The 22,672-nt window shown below is 27.4% G+C and overlaps 1 protein-coding gene across 19 annotated transcripts in view; it reads right to left on the bottom strand.

Annotated features, from left to right (window-relative positions):
* Positions 1–22,672, bottom strand: part of LOC129954261 (heterogeneous nuclear ribonucleoprotein R) — a 67,961-nt gene that overhangs the window by 4,174 nt on the left and 41,115 nt on the right. For 6 of the 19 annotated variants that reach the window (XM_056068055.1, XM_056068051.1, XM_056068050.1 and 3 more), the window contains exons 6-12: positions 16,233–16,366; positions 16,025–16,153; positions 15,819–15,959; positions 15,592–15,698; positions 15,059–15,186; positions 9,741–9,925; positions 4,866–5,100 (exon numbers count right to left, since the gene is read on the bottom strand). In XM_056068055.1, coding sequence (XP_055924030.1) covers positions 4,866–5,100; positions 9,741–9,925; positions 15,059–15,186; positions 15,592–15,698; positions 15,819–15,959; positions 16,025–16,153; positions 16,233–16,366 — 1,059 coding nt within the window. Of the gene's footprint in view, positions 1–2,782; positions 3,007–4,865; positions 5,101–8,173; positions 9,476–9,740; positions 9,926–15,058; positions 15,187–15,591; positions 15,699–15,818; positions 15,960–16,024; positions 16,154–16,232; positions 16,367–22,672 lie in introns of those variants that run through there. The other 13 variants (XM_056068052.1, XM_056068053.1, XM_056068058.1 and 10 more) reach the window with 12 other exon arrangements.

Here is a 22,672-nt window from a genome sequence, read left to right as displayed (position 1 = left end):
ATTTATTACTATTGTTACCGTCGTTATTAATTTTTTTTTTTTTTTGAGATTTTAAGTGATTATTAAGCTCCTCTGCCAGAACCGTTATTATATTTTGTCGCCAAGCCAAAGTTATCGTACTCGTTCTAATTTCCAAATATATAAATGAATTCCAGAGAAAATAGATGAGAACTAAAAATATTATACATGTATATATTTCTTCAGTTAAGATTGCTGGGATAATAAGATCGCCAACCATTACTTCTACCAGTACATAAGATGACTCAACTTTATAAATTAATTAAAACTAATTTCTTATTCAAGGGTTGGGGGCCAAATGCGACTCCACTGGCTGGTCAATGAAACGCAAGATTTGTCGAAAACTTCGCTGCTGTTCGTGAAAGTGCACAGCAGAATACGAGGCGGTCATTTCAGAGTTTCTTAGAAGAACTTGGCTTATCGCAGACTACACCATACAAAATAAAACTGGAGCTGAAACCAAACGACCATACGCAGCGTCGTGCGTTATCTAATTGGATTTTGAAACACTTATAAGTTGATCCCAATTTTAATCGAAAAATCATTGGCCGATGATCACTTAACTCTGATCTTAGTTTAACAGTGTAGCGTGCCACAGCTCAAGTCATAGTCTATTTGCTTATCTTATACAAGGCGACCTTCAGAGACACCGTACAGGAGTATCGAAGAAGACCAGAATAAGTCCATCCTCCATCGCGTAACAATTGGAGCTGCGCCCATCCACTCTATGGAAGATTTGCGGAAGGATCTTGAACCGAACCTGAAAATAATGTTGCTATCAATGGGGAAAGATCTAGAGCCATGATTTATGACTTTTTCGTGCCTGAATGGGAGGGTTTTAATGTAGACGACCTTTGGTGCCAACAAGACGGCGGCGCTACATGCCAACGAAACAATAAATTTATTGAAGAACAATTTTGGAGAGCGCATTGTCCCACGTCGTGGACTATATTTCGGGGTTACGATTGAAGCCTTGGAAGAGAATATTCGATGCCTAACTACTGATATAGTGGCCGAAATTCGGTCTTTCGGCTGGAGATTTAATATTGCATACTTAAATTTGAAGCCAAGTTTGATCTTAAATCATTGCTTCCGTATAATTCCGACAGATACTACAAGTTTGATCTTAAATCATTGCTTTCGTAAAATTCCGACAGATACTTGATTTCGTTTTTTCGTATATAAACCCAACTTGAAGTTTATTTTTTTGTTCAACATATTTTAATTGAAGTTGAAAACTTTAGTTTTGAGACATCAACCACAGATAACTATAAAAAATTTAAGGGACGGATAAATGATGCCGATTGCACGGAAAAAGGAGAAATCAAATTTTGTACATATTTTTTTAATTAAGGCAATAAGTTTAAATTATAACAGGGCGTTGGGTGTTCTTCTAATGAAATATATGATGTAAAATTCCGAAATAAAATACGATTAGTCGATAACAAACGTTTCGGAATTTTGTAGAATTTAAAGCAAAAAGCATTTTAGCTTTTTCGTTTAAAATATCTACGATTTATCAAACATCAATAAATTAATGGGGAATGTTTTTATTTGAAAACTAAAGTGAAACTGGGTTAAATATATATACATATATATATTCATAAGTTATAATGTCGAACATATAACTTATCAAAACTGGTCCAACATTATGGTTTATATTTATCTTTTTTATTTGTATTAAATTGAATAGATTCACAAAATCAGCAAGGCAAGCTGAAAGGTTCTGCATAATCGTTTTTTCCTTATTTCAAAACACTCGGATGAAATCGAAGGATCGACACATGTCAGATTAATTTTAGTACATTAACTGGGGTGGAATCGGTTGATAAATGACAATCAAAAATCTATCTTTATCTTTGTAAGGTGATCAAATTGATACCTAAAAAGTTGTCACAGTAAAAATGTGATAGTCGTTTTCATACAAATATGTTTATTCCGAATAGAGCTATCAGACGCTTACACAAACGACTAAAACATTTTCTTAGTTAGCAATTTTTCGTTCAAAAAACACATTCCTGTGACTGACAAAGCTTACGAGACTAAAAACAAATCAAAAAAAGTAAGAAATTTATTTAAACACACCCAATTTGATACTTTTATTTAGATGTTTTATAAGAATCAATTTTGACAATTTGAATCTGAAAATGTTCAATCGAATTGAATTGAGTTGAATTATTTTACACAGACGGAATGAAAATGATAGTCAATTATCACCGTAGCCCATTTCACCCCTGTATTTTATATTTGATATTCCAAACTGAAATTAGAATCAGTAGTGTTTGAGAGAATCATGACATAACAACGTCTAAAATCAAAACTCTATTAACTACAAAATTTAAATTTTACTTCCGTATACTTTGCTAATTTGGTATTCCCAATTCCACAGTTGTTATTGGGCTTGCAGAGAATATCAGCCCTTGGAAACTGAACTAAGCTTATATCACTATGATGTAAATAAACCGTAGTTTGTGACTTTAATAGCCTGAAAATCTTAAAGCGGGAACAGTTAGTTTATAATGAAGGCAGGATAAAATGAATTTGAGGTTTTAAACTCGTAATATGTCATAACATTCAAAAATATTAAATGTTTTTTTTTTAAGATTTTTCAAAAACTTGTTGAATAAATACGTAAGTTATTTAAAAATTTTGTTTTTTTCCGTTTCATTTCTTTCCCAGCACAAGAAATTTTACCTTTAAATAAATAAAATAATAAATCCAATAAAAATTACAAACAAAAATATGAAACAAATAGAAAAACTGATACATAATTATGTAGGTTTATTTATAACATTTATTTTTAATCAATTGAGAACGTATGAATTAACATTAAAATATAGACAGACAAAAGTAATAAAACAAAACATAAGAAACATTTCAAATGAAGATATTTGTTTAATTTGATTTTGCGCATTATTTTTCAAACGGATTCTTTTAATACGTTATTGATTTTCGCATCTTTTTCTTTCAGATTCTTTGCATTGAATTCTAAAATGAATTTCAAATAGGTAATTCCATAAATTTAAGGTTTGTTATAAAAAAGAAAGAAAATCATTTATTAACGTAAAATTGTTAAATTGTGACTAGAAGGGCAGTACAAAGTTTTTTTTTCAATTAATCCATTTTTGTTTTGAAATGTTAATATTACTTTCAAATGAACACATCATTGCATGATTTAATTTCTTTAAATAAAGATTCGTAAATGTACTACTCTTCAACACATTAACTCAATTTCAGACACAATTCTTATTTAGTAAAATCTGAACAATCCTCGGAATAATACTAAAAATTTAAATCAAATGGATAACATGTTAAGAATACAATAACAGAGTTAAATAATAAAACAAAACTTAAAAAACGTATAACAAAATAAGAATTAAAACTTAACGCAACGAATCGATTAGTAGTCAAGGTTATTTAAAACAAAAAAGTTCAAAAGATACACAAATATCTATAAATATTTAATAAATTTATATTAAGGACATATTGTATGCAATTATTAGCAAAGCGAGGAATGATTTATAACTTTAGTAAACAAACAAAAAAATTGATCGAAGTCCGATTTCTTCAACTATAATTATAAAAATGAGTTAAAAACAAGTAACATACGCAACTGCAGATTTAATTTAAAGTACAAAAATTATATGTGATGCCATTTATGTAATTGAATTTATGTTTTAAGTTTAAATGTGTGCGGATGCAAAATAACAAACTTATAATTTTAAAAAGCAAACATTTAGAAAAAAAAATAAATATGGTAGATATTAGATAATTATGTTTGACAAAGCCAAAAAATAGGAAATATCGTTTAATTTTTGGCGTTATTTGTTTTCAATAGATAATTTTTGTATTATTATTGCATTTCTAATATTTATAAAAAAAACTCCAAAAAATTATACATACACTCCTCAATTAATGTTTATTATAGTGTACACTTTGGTTTGTTTATTTGTAAACAATTAGCAGATTCTTTTCGTCAATTGCAAAATAATGTTATAATATTTTGACAAATAATTTTGTTATATCATTTATATGTTGATTTATAGTAAGCGAGAACAAAATGTTTAATTTAAATATGAATTTGAAATGAAACAAATAATATGATTAAAAATATATGTTTTTCTGTGGAGATAGAACAATGAATCTTAAATTGTTTTTGGATCACTCCCATACGTTATTTGTATTTATACTAATCGATTCATTCTCTTTTATTATTATTTTTTAATGCAAAGAGATACAAAGGCTTGGAGAACCCATACTGCTTTCATATTTAAATTTAAATAATAAATGTTGGGAAGTCAAATTTTTGATGTCTAATATTACATAAAAATGACAGTTTGTTACTTCATTCCAGAATCATAATCATAAAAATATTGAGGCAAAGCAGATCTAGAGAACAATTAAAACTTTAAATGAAGAATAAGTTTTCTATAAAAGAAAACAAATTTGTGACTAAGACATGCAATGAAATATTATGTATATAATAATAAATTATTTTGTAAGTTATAACTAAAAATATAACTTGCTTTATTATAAAGAAAAATAATCTTTAGTTCTTTAGTAACAAAAAGCAGTAAGAGTATCCATATATTAAAAATAAAAGCAGACGTTTTTTAAGTTTTCTAAGTTATGTAATTTTGTATTTATACTCAAAGAATATTTTAAGGAAACATATTGTTGTAGGCAGATGTAGTTGTAACAAAGGTTTTGTTTTTAAATTTACTCAAGGAGGAGTTGATTTAATGTATTCAAAAACGAAATTAAAGGTAATATAAAAATTAGATTATTTTACTGACGAGGGACAATTAAAACCTTTTCTTAAGTAAATTTAGAGTAACCTTCCTCACCTGGTAAATTTTGTAGTGTTTTGGCGTGTTGGGTGCCAAGAGCGATGGGACGAATTTGTCCCTCCCCAAGGACCCCCCCGGTTGCTGCCTGCGCCACCGCGGTGGGCACCTCCCGTTGCACTGCCGCCGCCCCCACCACCACCACCACTTGGGGGCCCACCGGACGATGGATGTTGCCACGGAGCCCAGCGGCTCGGCCACGAATGGCCATGATTCCACGCCCACCATCCCCCTCCTATTCATTTTCATTAATTTTTGTTGTTTGTTTAAAGAATTCATTTTTATATATATATCGCCAGTACAATTAAGTTTTTTTTTTCAAATTTTTAAAAATTTAAAGAGTATTTTTTTAAGATTATAAAAAAATGGGTTGAGTTTGATTTAGAGTTTGACGAACATATATAATTTTTTCAAGATGATTACCGAAAATTAAAAAAAAAAAAGAGGAAAAAAGAAAAAATTGAAATAATCGCGTTAGATTTTAAATAAAAATATAATATGGAACGTAATAAAACAATAACAATAAGAATGATAATAAAATAATAATAATAATTATATTATATGATAATAATAAAAATTGTAACAATAATAGTAAATTCCATAACTGTAAAAATTGTTAAAAAGAAAGAAAATCATTTCATAATGGAAATTGTTCAATTGTGACTAGAAGGGCAGTACAAAGTTCTTTTCAGTCAATAATTTTTTTATAGTTTATATTTCTTTTAAAAGTAGACATCTTTGCAAAAAATTAAAAACAAATTATTTTAAATATGTATATAGCTAGAACTTATATTAATTTTAATATAAATTCGTAAATGTACTACTCTTCAACACATTAACTCAACTTCATACACAATTCTTATAGTAATAGTAATAGTAATAGTAATAGTAATAGTAATAGTAATAGTAATAGTAATAGTAATAGTAATAGTAATAGTAATAGTAATAGTAATAGTAATAGTAATAGTAATAGTAATAGTAATAGTAATAGTAATAGTAATAGTAATAGTAATAGTAATAGTAATAGTAATAGTAATAGTAATAGTAATAGTAATAGTAATAGTAATAGTAATAGTAATAGTAATAGTAATAGTAATAGTAATAGTAATAGTAATAGTAATAGTAATAGTAATAGTAATAGTAATAGTAATAGTAATAGTAATAGTAATAGTAATAGTAATAGTAATAGTAATAGTAATAGTAATAGTAATAGTAATAGTAATAGTAATAGTAATAGTAATAGTAATAGTAATAGTAATAGTAATAGTAATAGTAATAGTAATAGTAATAGTAATAGTAATAGTAATAGTAATAGTAATAGTAATAGTAATAGTAATAGTAATAAAAATAATAATAATAATAATAATAATAATAATAATAATAATAATAATAATAATAATAATAATAATAATAATAATAATAATAATAATAATAATAATAATAATAATAATAATAATAATAATAATAATAATAATAATAATAACAATAATAATAATAATAATAACAATAATAATAATAATAACAATAATAATAATAATAACAATAATAATAATAAATGTTATTATAATAATAATTATTATAATTATAATAACACTAATAGTTAAAATAATAAAAATAACAAAAAATGATGATAACAAAATCAAAAAAAAATTTAAAAATATATTCGTTCGAACTTGTCGTTTGCAGTACCAATGTGCAATATTAAATAAATATGTTTAGTAGAATATTTTCCATGTAATATGTACCTAGTACATATTTATCTCTTGAAAACAATTTTCTATAGAACAAGGGAACCAAATTAAGAGCCAAAACTGACACCACTGTTTTTGTTTTTATATAAGTAGATATAAATGCAAGTACATATGTTTGTATTTATGTACATAACGTATTTCGAAGCCGTTACGCCTGTGCTTCGATCATTTACTGTAATTAGCTTAATGTTCATAGCACTTAAGTAACGGAAATCGAAGAAAATCAGTTTCTGAATTTAACAGATAAAAACAAACATTTCAAACTAATATGCTGCCATATGCATTAGATTTAAATGTGATAGAAAATACTCAGGGAAGATTAAACCACTTAGTATGTGGACGAGAAAAGCTTTATGACATTAGTGTCAGTGCTCCAATGTATTAAACAGCTTTGCCCAAAACATCGCTCTGTTACATACAATCGTTTAAGAAGTCACTTCCATACTGCATTTCTATATTAATTAAAAAAGGAGGGATACAAAATTAAATGATTACAAAATAATAACAAAAACAAATTATGAATACAAAAAAATAAATTTATTTTTATCCCTTATTAATAGGAACCAATTTTATTGTTCTTTTCCGTATGGAAAAAAATGGATACAAAAAAATAGTTGCTAAACGATTTTTATGCTCACTTATTTTTTTTACTTCCTATATTTAAATTAACCTTAGTGTATTGTCGCAACAATCAAATGCAACAGCAGGGGGATGGTTTGAAAGCATTTTTTGTATGAATACAAGTTACGACATTAATTTATTGTTAAACAAAAATAAATAACAAATCTACACATATATTATTTTGTTACCCTAGTTTTGAACGACCTAATCTTGCAAATTGATGAGTTACACTAACGACTTAAATTCATATGATAACTGAACAGCTAGACGAAAACAAATTTTGATATTATAATGATTTACCTTAAATGTATCGATTGAATTCAATAAATGTTCAATGTCTGAACATTTAGTTTTTCATCTTTCTGACCATTTCACTTGGTGTGTCAAAATCTTGTATCACCTGAGTCTTACATGGCGTCTTAAAGAGCTACACAAACCGTTGAAGAAGCTGAATTTATAAATTTTTATGATATGGCTGAGCGAAAAATCAAGCGGCATTAATTCGCACAATCTTAACGGTCCATTTACGGTTCCGTCAAGTGAAACTATTCGGTTAAAAAACTCCCTTTTAATAAATCAATTGTGGCACGAGCTGTGCAATATGTTGTGCAGTCTTCTTGAAACCAAAACACCTGCGCATGAAGGTTGTTCAATTGATGAACGAAAAAGCTTTTCACATTAGAAACAAAAAAAAACAAGAAAATTAAAAACATTATCACCAAATTGGTACTTTTATTTAGGAGCCACTTTAAAATTTCACGATAGTAAAAATGGATTTTGAAAATTCTGAGCGGAAATTGTTCAATCGAATCGAGTTGAAGCATCTTATATACTCGTAGACGGAAAGATTTGTGATAGTCAATTTGAGTATCAAAAATATGGTGATCACTTTTCACCTTACCCGAGGAACTGTGAGGAATACTTTGTGTTGTGGAAAATCTTTCCGATTTGTGAGGAAAAATATTTATATATTTTATATTGATTTTATTTATATTTAAGAAATAGAAAATATATCATCATTTCGGCTTATTTCATTTAAAATAAACATTTTAGGAATTTCACCCCTATATGAACAAACATATATCTCCTTTTTTTTCATTTATTGACCTAAAGCTGTATAGTGTATACTTCTGTGCTAGCAAGAACCCCCATCCTTCATTTGAGCATTATGTCAAGCTTCTACTTTTTGACAGCCTCTCCTTCCTGCAAAACATCTCTAAATCGTTACAGTTACTATTGCATTGATATTTTTAAAACGTTAATATAAAATGCCAACAATTTTATCTCGTTTAATTTGTTAAGTCGAAAAAATTAAATGTCAAGGACATTCAATCTGTGAACGATGAATTCTCCTGTATCAAACTTTATTTTCACGTATTTAAACACTTTTTTTGAACATATTTCCTTAAGTGTAATAAGGATTGTGGAAATCTTTCTTTGTGGTGTCAGTTTTTTTCTTAAATTTCTTCATTTTGACACAAGTGACGATACTATTCTCTGCAAATGACATGTGTCCATGAACATATTAAAAACAAACTCTCATTTTTAACTTAATAACAAACAAAAATCTCATTTCAATTTCATCTTACCAAATGCATTCAGCAGTAAAATGAGTCAAATATCTTAACATATTATTTTGCGATTGACATAATATAACTTATTTAATGTGTAAGACATAATAACAAGACTTTGTAAAGAATTAAATTCTGCTGAGTTAATTTCATTGAGTATACACGATAAAAAAGTTTTGTTCTAGAAAGTATGTACATTTTTTATTGTAGGTGTTAGTGTTATCAAGCACTTAGTAAGTATTGTTGTAATAAATAAACTTATAGTAAAAGAAACAATTTAACAATGAATTTAATAAAGCAAAATAATTAGAGAATTACCAAATTATAATATTTGCGTTAAAAATTACATAATAAGCATGAATAAAAAGCAAAAAAGCGGATCAAGCAAAAAAGGTAAATGTGTTTACAAACATTTGGTTAATAAATAATAAATAACATATCAACTTAAAAAAAACTTAATATTTTTGTGCAGATTTTAAATAACTGCGTGTTTTTTCACACGACATAATGAAGGACATTTTTTTTTATTTATAACACTTTTTATCTGTTTGGATTCTAATCCAAATAACATTTTTTAATTTTTGAACATCAAGGACTAAAATATTAAGGCTATGTGTTTCAATTGAGACATTTTGTAAATCATGTTGTTCTTGGTGTTGCAATCCTGCTGTGCGTTTATTTGTACGGATATAAGACAGTTAAAATAAATCAACACAATGTTGAGTACGCAGTAACGAAAGAAAAAACAAAACAAAAAATAAACAAATTAAATTTTTATAAGAAAATAACACAAAAAAAAATATATATTTTTGTTCTCTGCAAGGAAAAAACAAAATGAAAACTAAAAAATTATATCGATAGAGGGGTTCACTTCTACAAAATGATGGTTGTTTTTCAAATGATGAAATTTATACAAGAGAAGGGAAACCCACCACATTGCTTCTTGCCGTTTTATGCGGTTCACCAGCGGGTGCACCTCCACTTGAAATTGGTGAGACCCCGCTTGGTGGATAGTCAAAGTAGTAATCTCCATCGTATGTTCGGTAATATTCGTCATAAAATGATTCATTGTATCCGCCACGATAATCCGAATAACCATAAAAGTCGTAATCATAATCTATAAATTTTTAAATTAAATAAATTTTGTTTCTTTTCTGTTTGTGTTGAACATTATTTTAAATAATTAACATATTATTATGCATTCAAGCATACGAATTTTTATATTTAATAAAATTTCGATTACAACGTAAAATTTTATTTTACATATCATAATGTTGTAAATGACCTAGGCAAGTCTCAAAAACACAAAGAGATGTTACTGAAGATTTGTTTTCTACGAAAATAAAGGAAGTGTTATTTAATTTGCGTCTTTAAATAAGTATACAGATAGAAAAGTTTTACTCCAAATAGTTTGATAGAACATAAGAGATAAAATTAAAAATTAAATACTTTAACAGTGGTATGTGTATATAAAAATGTGTTTTTACGTTTTTATTTTCCAATTAAAATTTTAGTTCAATTTGTTTAAACAAAAGTGGATTATTTAATTTTATACGTTAGATACTAAGTTTTTTATAATAGATATAGTTTTAAGTTTAATTTGATGTAGCCATTTTTGATCTTTTTAAAATAGCTCATGATTTATGAACATCATTCTTAAGACCCATTAACAGATACATATACGTTTTTGTTATAAATTTTAATTCTCATTATAATAATGGATGGATAAAATTTTAACTTACTTCAAACTTGCATCTATACGGTTCAAAAATTCCTAGTTTAACTGATTTATTCTAAGTTTCAAATAAACTCATCTTTTATTTGTCCTTGTTTCTTTGCTCTGAGTTTGACAAACCATGCGTTTGTTTATACCGATTCGGTTTGTTAATTAAGTTCTGAAACTGATGTCACTATTTCAAGCAAATTATAACTTTATGATACCTCTGGTCGACCTTAACTCACTCTAAACTATCTCTAGCATAAAATATCTTTTTACCATCACTACAATTGGAAGTTGTTCTTGAAATTGCCAAGAAAATTTGGGTGAAGTTTATTAAATAAAAATTTAATTTTTTCCGAATATCTGCCCATTTGTTCCTTAATGGCTACTCGAATGGAAATATTAGTTATTTTTTTAATGGAAAACTCGAAAAATTCCGAAAAAAACTTAAAACAAAATAGTTCACTATTTCGGAAAATGTAAAGAGGAAAATTAGTTGTGAAGATTGGATAATTGTGAAATTTATTGTGATGAAAAGCGTTTTTCGTGCATTTTTGGTGAAGTTAATGATAATGTCATTGCCTGCTAAATAGTGTTTTAGGTTGGCTTAGAATATGCGTAATTTGATAGTTGCCGTTTTCGTGAGGGTAAATTCAAAGGAGAGGAATTCTTTTTCTCATGAACAGCGTTTAATCCAATTGATCTTTCATTATAATCAAACCGGATTTAGTTTACTGCTCGATTAGCTTTTGCGATGGCAAACAATTACGCGTGTTAGCAGGCTTCGTTGTTAGTTTTTGAAGCGTAAAATAAAACATTGTATATCACATTGTATCTACTGGATTTCGATTCCACTCAAGCAAATCACATTGAAATATTTAGTATATGTGGTTTAATATCACAATGTGTACAAAGACGAGACCTCTAAGCATTTATCTGACAGGTGCATATTTACATAACGAAAAATCTAGTTGCGTTAAAAATTGTATACATTTTTGAATTTTTAATCAAAGTAACCGATCGGAGATGGATTTGTTCGAAATGTATGCATTTTTTATCATCGTAACCGATTACAAAATAAGTTATGATTTACTTTGAAAATGTCAAAATACTAATAAGGGGTAATAACGCATACAGTTTCATGCGAAGCGTGACGATGTGTACAAAACGTTTTTCCGATTACAAAAAGTGTACATTTGTATAAAAGTGCGATAACTTGGCCACCAACATTTGATAACGGTTTTTTGCAGAGGGGCCAAAAACCAAAATTTTTTTACTATGGAGGTATTTTAGAGAAAAATACTTGCATTTAAAAAAATACTAAAAACCACGGTAACGCTACCAGAAAGCCAAAAGCCCGCTCTAGTGTTCTTTAATGCTGCATTCACATTAAATTATTTTTGTCAATAGTTTTAAAAAAATGGGTATTTAATACTCAAAATTTAGATAAGAAATAGTTTCGATAGATTTTTAATACTGAATCGAACACTATTGGTTTTATGTCTTCTAGTTTTTAAGAAAATTGAAAAATAACTAAAACTATTTTTTTATAAGATTTTGTTTATGTTTTGTTTGCTCACATATACAAATACGGCTGAGTGCCTGTCTAAAATAGAGGTGGAATCGGCTAAGGTAATTTTTGATAAATGACAATTAAAATCACGAAATCAAATTTAAGCTGCATTTTAAGTTTCAATGCAAATTTTTCAAAAATTATGACATAAATAAATTAATTTAAATGCAGGAACAGCCTTCTGGCTTTTAAAACGAGTAAATAGTACTTCATTTTTTTTCAATTTAAGTATTTTAAGTACCACTGATGAACGGCTATAAATAACATAACATTCTGTTTATCATCTAAGAGGCCGGTTACAGATATCAGGAAGTTCATCAGTAAAATTTGTGTTCTACAATTTTCAACATTTTAGAGCCTTCTTTTAGAAAAATATGCAATAAGATGAATTATTTTGGTTAGATGTGGTAAGACCTGAGGCCGTTTAGAACGGACTACAAACGTTGAAACAAAGCACTTTCTTAAGCCCTGAATGGATCGGCAGCCGGATAATCAAGTATGATAAATTCTAATGTCAAGTATTCTACTCAAAAGGCCACAATAAAGCTATGTATTTGATAAATACATTTAAAAAAGTTTAATGAGGAAATTTAAATTTTACTAAACAGCTGACTACAAAATGCCAACAAAAATAAATTTCGTTTTACTGATGGCGTTTTAATTGTTTACTGTTCCGAAGGTATTAGCAACAAAACTATTGATGAAATCAACAGGAAAAAGAAGGTGCAAAGCTCCTATTTATTAAATACCTCTATTTATTGAAGTAAATTTATTCACTATAGACTCTCATAAGTAAAACTTTTTAAATTCCTTTTGTTTCGATTTTTACTGATGGACTTTATTGATAGCAGTAACCAAAGCGAATGTAACAAACGACACAGAAAAGTTTTGGAATAAAACCAAGTTCTAAGTTATTGGAGTTAGAAACATAAATAAGATCAAAAACAGTTCCTACTATTTTTTCGCCAGGCCTGCCAAGGTGAAGTTGTAATTTGACGCTTTACTTGACTAGTTGCATTTATTTTAGTTTCGTATTTTTTGTTTACATATTTGAGGTATATTTAAATGCTAACTAAAATAATACAATTTATAAAAAGATAATTGCATCTTATTAAATGAAGCCCACTGTGCGAGATACTCTCTTAAAGTTGTATTTTATCTACTTTGAACAAACAAAAACTACCTTCTTTAAAACTAAAAACTTTCAATCCTGAATTACAATGGGAAATATAAATCTATTGTATGTATCTGAATATAAACAAAATTTCAATTTATTATACTAGATAGTCCTTTATATGCTATGTAATTTCCTGATGTCCACTCTTTCTTATCAAATTTAAGTTTATATTTGAAGACGCTTCGGATGATAGTTTCTATCATTTTTTAAATGAATTTCTTAATGAAAAATTTGTATACATTTTTGTACTATAATCAATAATGAGCGTTGGTATTTTCAGTGTTGAGAAATTAAACGTATCTCAAAACTGGACAAACTTTGTATGGTTTTTCGGTCAGAAGAAACATCATTTTTTTCCTTTGGATTCCCATTCCATAAACATATGACAAATTCTAACATGTATTGTGTTCAGACAGCCTTTTTTTTATTTCAGCAATTTAATGTTTTAACAGTTTAACCTAATTTCACATATGTATGTACAAAGGTTTTAAAATGGTACGTGCAGTTGAAAAGTGCGGAAGTGGTACAATAAACCAACATCTGACAGTTATTTATTTTGATAACTGTTTATCGAATTAAGAGCAACTAAAATAGTGCACTACGAAAATGAATTTGCGATGAGAAGTTTTCAGACATTTTGCAAATGTTACGACTAAAGCTATTATTTGACATAATTTTCCAAAAGCTCAATACAAGGAGCAATCGATAGGTCAACAACGAAAGAAAATTTTGATAAATTCTATTTGTAAAAAAATTTAACAATGAAATGTATTCTTGAAAGAGGTTTAAGGCTTTAAGCTGTGCAAATTTCGATACCGGAAATAAATTTATATTTGTTAGAATTTTGAATATTTCAGTAAAAATTTCTTGTGTACTTACCGTGAAAGAACGAGGGACAAAATATACTAACAATTATCTATTTAAAATATTTGTAGGTTATATCTAATATCAAGCACAATAGAAACAGATTATCAAAATCTTACTACCAATAAATTAAGAACAGTAAGGTTTATATTTAGGTATTTATAAAAGATCGTGCAAAAATAACACACAATTTAAAATACAAATTTCAGCCCATAAACCTTTGACAGATAAGTTCGATAATTATTAAACATATTAAAAATAATTTAAGCGTGCATGTTTATAACAACTATAAAAATAAATACTTGACTAGGTAAATGTATGACACCAAAACTAAAATATTAATTTTTTAATCTTGAGCAAGTTGTATCATGAGAAAAACAATAACATGTACTATATTTCTAAACAACTTATGCGTGCGTTATGGATGGCGAAATAACGGGAAGAGAAAACAAATGATTTAAATAATAATATAAATTTTAACTGAAAACAAACTTATGTGTTATAAAACTTTTAAAAAGTGGGAAGTTAAACATATTATCTAGGCAACCTAGCGATTTACTGCAATAGGAAAGATACGAAGGAGAATAATTTATAAACATTTATTAAGTGTTTTAGATTTGCATTTTTATCGTTATACGTTTGCAATTCAATAACATTGAATATTTTCCTGTATGTGTTAATTAACGCAAACAGTCTTTGTTTGATCAATCTATATGTAGGGGATTTAGGTTTTATTTCAATGCAAATTAAAAACCCTTATTAAATAAAATAAACATTTTTATATTTACAAATTAAAGAGGAATCTAAAAACACTATTTCCTTCGGTGAATAAATAACTGAAACATATTTTCCCGTAACGGAAAGCCTTTTCTTTCATAAGTATTTTTAATAAAATATTTTTTTAACATTAACTTACCGTAATCACGAGCCATTGGTGCTCGTATAGGAATTCTTGGACCACCTGGCAGTCTCATGGGAGCCATTGGCATCATACTAGGATGTGTTGGTGACAAGTTACTATAATCAGATGGAGAACAAGGCATTCTAAAGATTGTCAAAACAGTGTATAAAGTTTTGCAAACAAAAATATTCTACCCAAACAATGCATCATTAATTCTTAATTCCATACACTTAAAGACATATTGACTTTGGAATTAACAAATAAATTCAAGAGTTTTAAACTTGTAATATAAAGAAGGCTGTTTAACTTTTATTCAAACCCATTTTGGAAAGAAAATTATTTTAGTCCTTTAATTTCTTATTGAAGTTCAAGGCTTAATCATAAGATAAAGCCAGAAAAAGGATTTATTTTGTTGATAGCAAAAAAATGTAGGTCTTATGTAAAACACAGTATTTTTTTCTTCTGAGTTTGGCAACATACATTTTAATCTAAGACTATGTTGACATTGTCGGGGTGCCATAAATAATACATTACTAATAAAAACTTACCCCACTATTCCAGGACGACCTTGCATCATTTGCAACATTCTACGTTCTCTGGCTCGAAGAATTTCCTCCTTCTTTTTTTTGTCCGAAGGTGGTTTGGCGAGTGAAACCTGAATATTTAAAAAAACATGTAATGTAGAATTTTATGACATACATTTCAAAACTCAGTGTCAAATTTATAACAAAAAATTGAGATTTTAAAAATTTTAATTGAATACAATTATGCTCACTTCTATATTTGACATCCCAACTTCCTTTCCATTAAGACCTCGCATGGCAATTACTGCATTATCACGATCTTCAAAGTGTACAAAAGCGTAGTCTTTTATTTTCTTTACACGTTCCACTTTTCCATATTGCTCAAATTGTTCCTTTATACAAAAAAAAACACATTACTTAATTTTGTATTATTTCTTCAAGATGTTTATGTACTTACTTTTAATTTTTCTTCACTGACGTCTTGTGTTAAGTTTCTTACATATAAAACTTTAACTTTCGACATTGTCTGCTCGTCGGGCTCTTCTTGTGGATCAGCCCAGTCAACAATTATATCACATCCCCATACCTGCAATTCATGTTGGGTAAAACAAACGAAATCAAAAGAATGTTATGCAAAAGTATTTAGAATATGCAGGGTTAAATACCTTAATTCTACCAGTACCAAGTCGTCTTTTAGCTAATGAAGCTGCTTTATGTGATTCGTATTCGAGAAAACAAAATCCTCGATTTTTCTTTTTGTCATCTGGAGAACTATAGATTATAACTTCAACAAGGCCGGCTACAGTTGATGGTTTTGGTTCGTTTTTTTTGTCAATTCAAGAAAATAATTTCAAAATAAACAGATAATAAGTATTTTAATATTAAATACGAGTATATTTCTATTTCTATTAAGTTTTTGGATTTTTTAATAGATCCATATTTTTGATAACCAACAAAAAAATCAAATAGTAAAATGATGTTCCAGAATTTTCAATAAAAATTACTAAATCATAGTAATAGTTATATGAACAAAATGGAAGATGTTTCTTTATTTTAACAATTTCAATACCCAAAATTCCAATGCCAAAACGCTTTAAACAAGTCAAAAAGTAAACACAAAATACATACATCAATTTTTTCATAACATACGTAGGTACTTAGTTAATAAAAAATAAAATTAAATTTCCATAAATCTGTCTATCACTATCTTCTCATATTTTTTGAACATTTATCAATAAGTTTTGGGAACCTAGTCTTATTTTAAGTGAAGAAAAATATGTATACATAGAAAGAATTGTTTTTTTTTTAATTTTTTGTTAAATAAAAACATATGTCTGATTTATTTTAATATTTAAATGCACATAGAAGAAATCTGAAAATAAAAATAAATATGTATACTCATGTAATCGTAAAGAGGGGGAGAGGAGAGAGAGAGAGAGAGAGGAGGTAAAACAAGATAGTTTATATAAATGTATTTATATTTAGAGTACCATTAGGTTTCCTTAAAATGTGTATTGTAATAAAGAAACTGTTTATTTTTTTGAGGATTATTTTCTCCAGTCATTACCATTTCTTATATGTTCCTCAATTAAATTTTGATTTAAATGAAAGGTTTAAATTTGATTATTGGGTTAAGAATTTCTAAATGACATGTATCCAAATTGAATGGCAGTTTTTGAATAATATCATATATTAAACTGTAGCTATACAATAATGATACAAAATATTTGAAATTTCGGTCAGTAGTAGTTTAATTTTTTTTATCTTTAAATTAATATAAACAAACAATTGATATAGAAGGTCATTGTTTTTTACATAATCTTTTAGGTATTTACTAACTTATCTCTGTGAGCATAGATAACAATTATTTAACACAAGCATATAACCCTACTGCTTCAAGTTTCTTTTTGTTTTTAAAGATTTTTTCTATGGTAGTCCTAAAAGTACCAACATTTTTATTGATTAGTAGATAATTATTTATTTAATTTATTATTTTCGTATGATACAAGATCAAAAATGAGGATTTTGCCGATTTTATCTGTAACTTGAACTTAGTATCTGATCAAAATATGATGAAAAGTCGCGGAAGAAATATGGACAATATCTTTGTAATTCGGGGGTAGTTATATAAAACTCTTCTAGCTAAGAGTGTAAACGAACAAAATTGGTGCCATATGAAAGGTGTCGTTAAGCTTGTAATATTGTTCTATTTATGTGTATTTTAAAATAATTTATTTTCATTATTTTAATATTTATTTTAATGAAGCATTTTAAATTACATACCAATTTAAAGGTTTTAAAACAATGTTGATATAAAAAAAAAACTATTAGTCCACAAAAAATTTTAATAGAATTAAAATCCAAATATCTTAAAATCTTTACAATGAAGAATTTTTAGGCTTAATTTCTAAAGTATCTTTCACTGTATAGCAAAAATTAAAGTCTTATTTTTTGTATCTTTTCTTCGTCGAATATTTTGTTTATTATTGCGAACTCCAAGTTCAAATATCCCAGCTTCACTATAAATGATTTTAAAAATTTTTCCATTTAAATTACAAGCTCAACGTCACCTTTGATTTGATACCAAACTTAATACTATACACTTTTGGTCAAGGCTTGTACAATAAGAGCAATATTTCTCATTTTAAAGAAAAGATTTAAGTTTCCATAGCAATGAAACAAATATTGAAAAAACTTTTTAAAGGCTCCAAGAAGTAAATGAATTTATTTTTGCATTCGATGTAAAGATATACATAACTCTCATACTTAAATGATATTTATTTTGTTAACAGAAGATCCTCAAGTCTTTTTTATTTTTGTGGTCTCAAGTAAATCTAAAAGCATTGTTGTTAAATGGAATCAATAGGCTGCGCCGTCAAATATGTATGTGACGTCAAATATGTATGTGACGGTAGGCAATCATGAGTTTGATAAACAAGAATTTGTTGGCCAATATAATTATTTGTTATCGTAGTATGTCACCATTGCATTTTTATCTATGTATGAATATAGATGAAAATGTCCATGACCACTTGATTTTGCACTATTTTTCGTATAAATTAAAAGTAACCAATAATCATTATAGACATTCGTTCGTTCAAGATATCTTTTTCCTCGGCCATACATCAAGAACGAATTGGAAAACCAGTTTATCAATTTTTATACAAATAATAACAAGAAGATATGCAGAATGCACTTTCAACAGAAAAAAGATTGTGTTTTTTTACAACAACAATTTAAAACAAAAAATGTCCGATTTTCAAGAATGGCTCATTTTGATGTTGTTTACCATGATAAAAAGAACAAGGGTATTTGAATTATAATGCAATGTTGTTTTACTCCAATCTCAAACTTATTTTTTCAAGTAACCAAAATTATTCTACCTTCATTCAACACTCTAAATTCAACAAAATTCACAAACTTATTTTTTCAAAAAACCAATACTGTTCTACGTTCATTCTACACTCTACAGTTAGGTTTTTGAGATATTGGCAAAAACGTGTACTTTATCCCCTTTCACGAAGTTCTCTACCAAAATTAAGCTGAGTCGGAATTTTTCGAAATGAATAATTTATTTTCCTGGGCTAATACAATAAAGAACTAATAATCCCGATAAATCAAAACAAAATGTTATTTTCAGCTCGCAAATTTTAAGGACAGAAATATTTTTAGAACAATCCAATCGATAGTTTTTTTACGAAACAAAAATAAAAATAAAACTAGACGCTACTAAAAATTAATATATACACATTTTGACTGAAATACACTGATAACGAACAATTATATTGGTAATTATAATTGGTAAAGTTTAAAATAATTAAATAACCGACCTTTTTCAATGAAAAAACTACAAAGATAAGATTAAAATCTGGAATATATCTCGATAAGATTTCTTTTTGGATAAGCATACCATAATATAAGTATTCACTCTACTCTAATTACTGTCTTAAATGCATCCCATTCACTATTTATACTTTTTATTGCACATAAATATATGCCTATATATATATATATATATAATGTTTAAAAACACAGCTAATGCAGCCATTAGGGAAGTTCATATATGGTTCTGGTTGATTATCTGATTTGATCCAAATTCTTTTGTAATAATTCTGCTTTTTAAAATTTTGCTTCCAAAATTCTCTCTTTTAAAATCCCGTTATGCAAAATTATGCAAACAATTAAATTAAGTTTTTATTTACAGGGTTTGTTAAAAGTTTTGTTTAAAAAAAAAACACTTTTTATGTTTATTTCAACTCAATACTTGACCAATTTTTCAAATAGATACAAGCAAGCATAATAGAGACGAAATGTATAAGCATTTAATTAATATAAATAGAAGAAGCACCGAGCTCGCAAACGACATCAATTTGCCAATAGAAAAACTTTAAATAGGTATTATTTATTATCACATATGTATGCGATGTATAAAAGAAAATGGCATTAGCTTCATTACTTGCAACTCAAGACCGCCTAGGTCGGTTTCTATGACCCGCACTAATTCGGACTTCTTTCCGGCAAAATAATAAGAAGAAAACATTTGGAAACCATACATATATTTTTTTGGAGGCATTTTACGATGCCATCTTGATGAAAGATAATTTTGCAACAGTTTCTTATTTGACATTTTTGTTGCAACAATTTGTCATACACTTAAGCCGGCCATAATTTCAAAATTGTCCTAATCTTACAAAATAAAAACTATTGCCGAATTTTTTCGTAACATGACAAACACTAACTAACACCCATGATAGTTTTAACCTATTCGTAACTATTTTCAAAAAATAAGGTACGAAAATTCGTCTTAATTAAACATTATAAAAGTGAACTAACTCAGGTTTCCATTTTTAGGTTGTATGCAATTAAGCGTTTTTGTTAAAGGTATTTAAAAAATGGATAAGTCAGCAACACTGTTTTAACTAGAGGGTGTTTTTCACCTGTAAATTAATTTATTTTTAGTTTGGTTTAGAGTTTGAAGAATTTAAGCTAAAGGAGAAGATTCGATGATTAGGCCCAAAACAAGATTTGTTTAAAGCGCTGAAGTAAATTTTTGGTTGAATGGTATACGTCAATGAACAAAACCGCCGTATTTGGAGTGATGAAAATCCTCTGGTATTTTTTTGAGACACCTTTACATCAGAAAGAACTGATAGTTTGGTGTACTTTATGGGTTGGAGGACTATTTTATTCGCACTTCTTTATAACCACCATCACTAAAGAACTATGATATACAGGAGAATTTATATATTTTTCTGTTGGCGAAAAATATATGAATACATATTTTTAATAATATAAATAATACGCTTGGATTTCCTTGTTTTAATCAAGATTTTTTAAAAGCTCTGCTTACACTTAGTTAAATAGGTACGAATTATTAAAACTTACATTTCGCTCAGGAAACATTCAAATATTGATGAAAATTTGTACATACGTTCAGAGCAACATTATTAAAAAATTATAAAAAGTCGACAAAAATCCAAAGTGAGATTTTTTTTTATTATTTTAATAAATTTTGAGTCCCAGAAATCTATTTTATTGGGATACATTTGTATTAATTGTTTTTATTCTTATATGTGTTAATATTATTAAGGAGAATAATAATAATAATAATAGAGTTTAAAGTAAAAATATTTCACAATTGAGGTAGACGTAGATTTGTAGAAATAAATATGGTAGAACACAGACAAATTTGCTATGAAGAAAATAGTTATTATATTTTTTCAATTTTTCTTATCACAATATTTTGTGTTGTTTGTTTGGAAAAATCACTAAATCTTGTTTGCAGACAGTTACTTACATAGCTTACAATTTTTTCAATAACATTGCTCCTTGAGAGTTAAGATGGAAAAAAATGTTTTTTTTTTAGCTTTTTTCGCTTTATAAAAAAAATAACCTAAGAAACAACAGAAAAAGAAAAACTTTGTTAATTTAATGAAACGCGTTTAGATAAAATCTAGCGTTTAAGCACAGTATGTGCAATATTGATATTTAACATATTTTGAAACCGCTGTAATTTCTAAACGTTTCCTTGTAAAAAAAACAAGTAACTCAAGACATTTTGTAGTATATTTTATGATCTACAAATTCTTGCCCTTTCTTAGCACATTCCATTTTCGACAAAAAACCTAGGTTTTTATGCTCGCTTGGGATTTTTGAGGACTTTTTGGCTGTGTTAACAATAATGTCCTGAGTGTCTTTACTAATTTTTATGGATATGCGAATTATTCTGAGGTTGAATGTTTATTTTGACTGGGCTAGAAGTAATATAGTGTTAAATTAATTTAGACGAAATATGAGAAACTGAAAAAAATAAGAGAATCAATACTGAAATTTCATTATAACTTATTATGTACCTTATTCATAACATAAAAGAATATTAAAATAAAATATTATTTTCATATAAAATAACGAAAAATATAAATCTTCAGCTGCAGTAAAAAAATTTGTACCGCACGAATTTATTTCTTAAGAAATGTTAAATTTCCAAGGCATTTTCAAAATGTTGGTGATTGTCTTTTTTTTCTGTTTTCTATAAAAGTTGTACAGTGTTTTTCTATAAAGTTAACAAGCCGTTGAAATCCAACAACATGATTCGATTTCAAGCAGCTCTTTACGATAGAACAGGGTTCTTTATCGTTAATTTTTCTAACATTGTGACACTTTTGTCATTATCTAAGATAAATTATTGTCAATCGGGTTTAAGTCTGGTGACTCCGCAGTCCATTTAATACTTGTCAGCTTTTATATCATTCCTTTTGTAGTTTGCTGGTATGCCTTGGGTCGTTTCCCTGTTAAAATACCAACTAAAACGACATCTCCCGCAGTAACACAAAGATTTTCTACACAGTTCTATACACAATTGTCAACATTATTATACTAGGCCCCCATGTTAAATAATATTTTATGTTGAAAACCAAATTATATGAAAATCAATAATTTCTTAAAATTTTTAAATATCACTATTAACTATCTGTACTCCGAATATTATCAATACTCAACTCAATTTTACTTTTAGATAATCCCCACCCCTTGAAAGTTCATTCGTATGACTTATGTATGTATACAATATTTAAATTTTGTATCTTAAAATATGCATTATGTAACT

Source organism: Eupeodes corollae, chromosome 1, assembly GCF_945859685.1.
Source record: "Eupeodes corollae chromosome 1, idEupCoro1.1, whole genome shotgun sequence".
NCBI classification, from domain to species: domain Eukaryota; kingdom Metazoa; phylum Arthropoda; class Insecta; order Diptera; family Syrphidae; genus Eupeodes; species Eupeodes corollae.
This window is presented reverse-complemented; position numbering and strand designations above follow the sequence as displayed.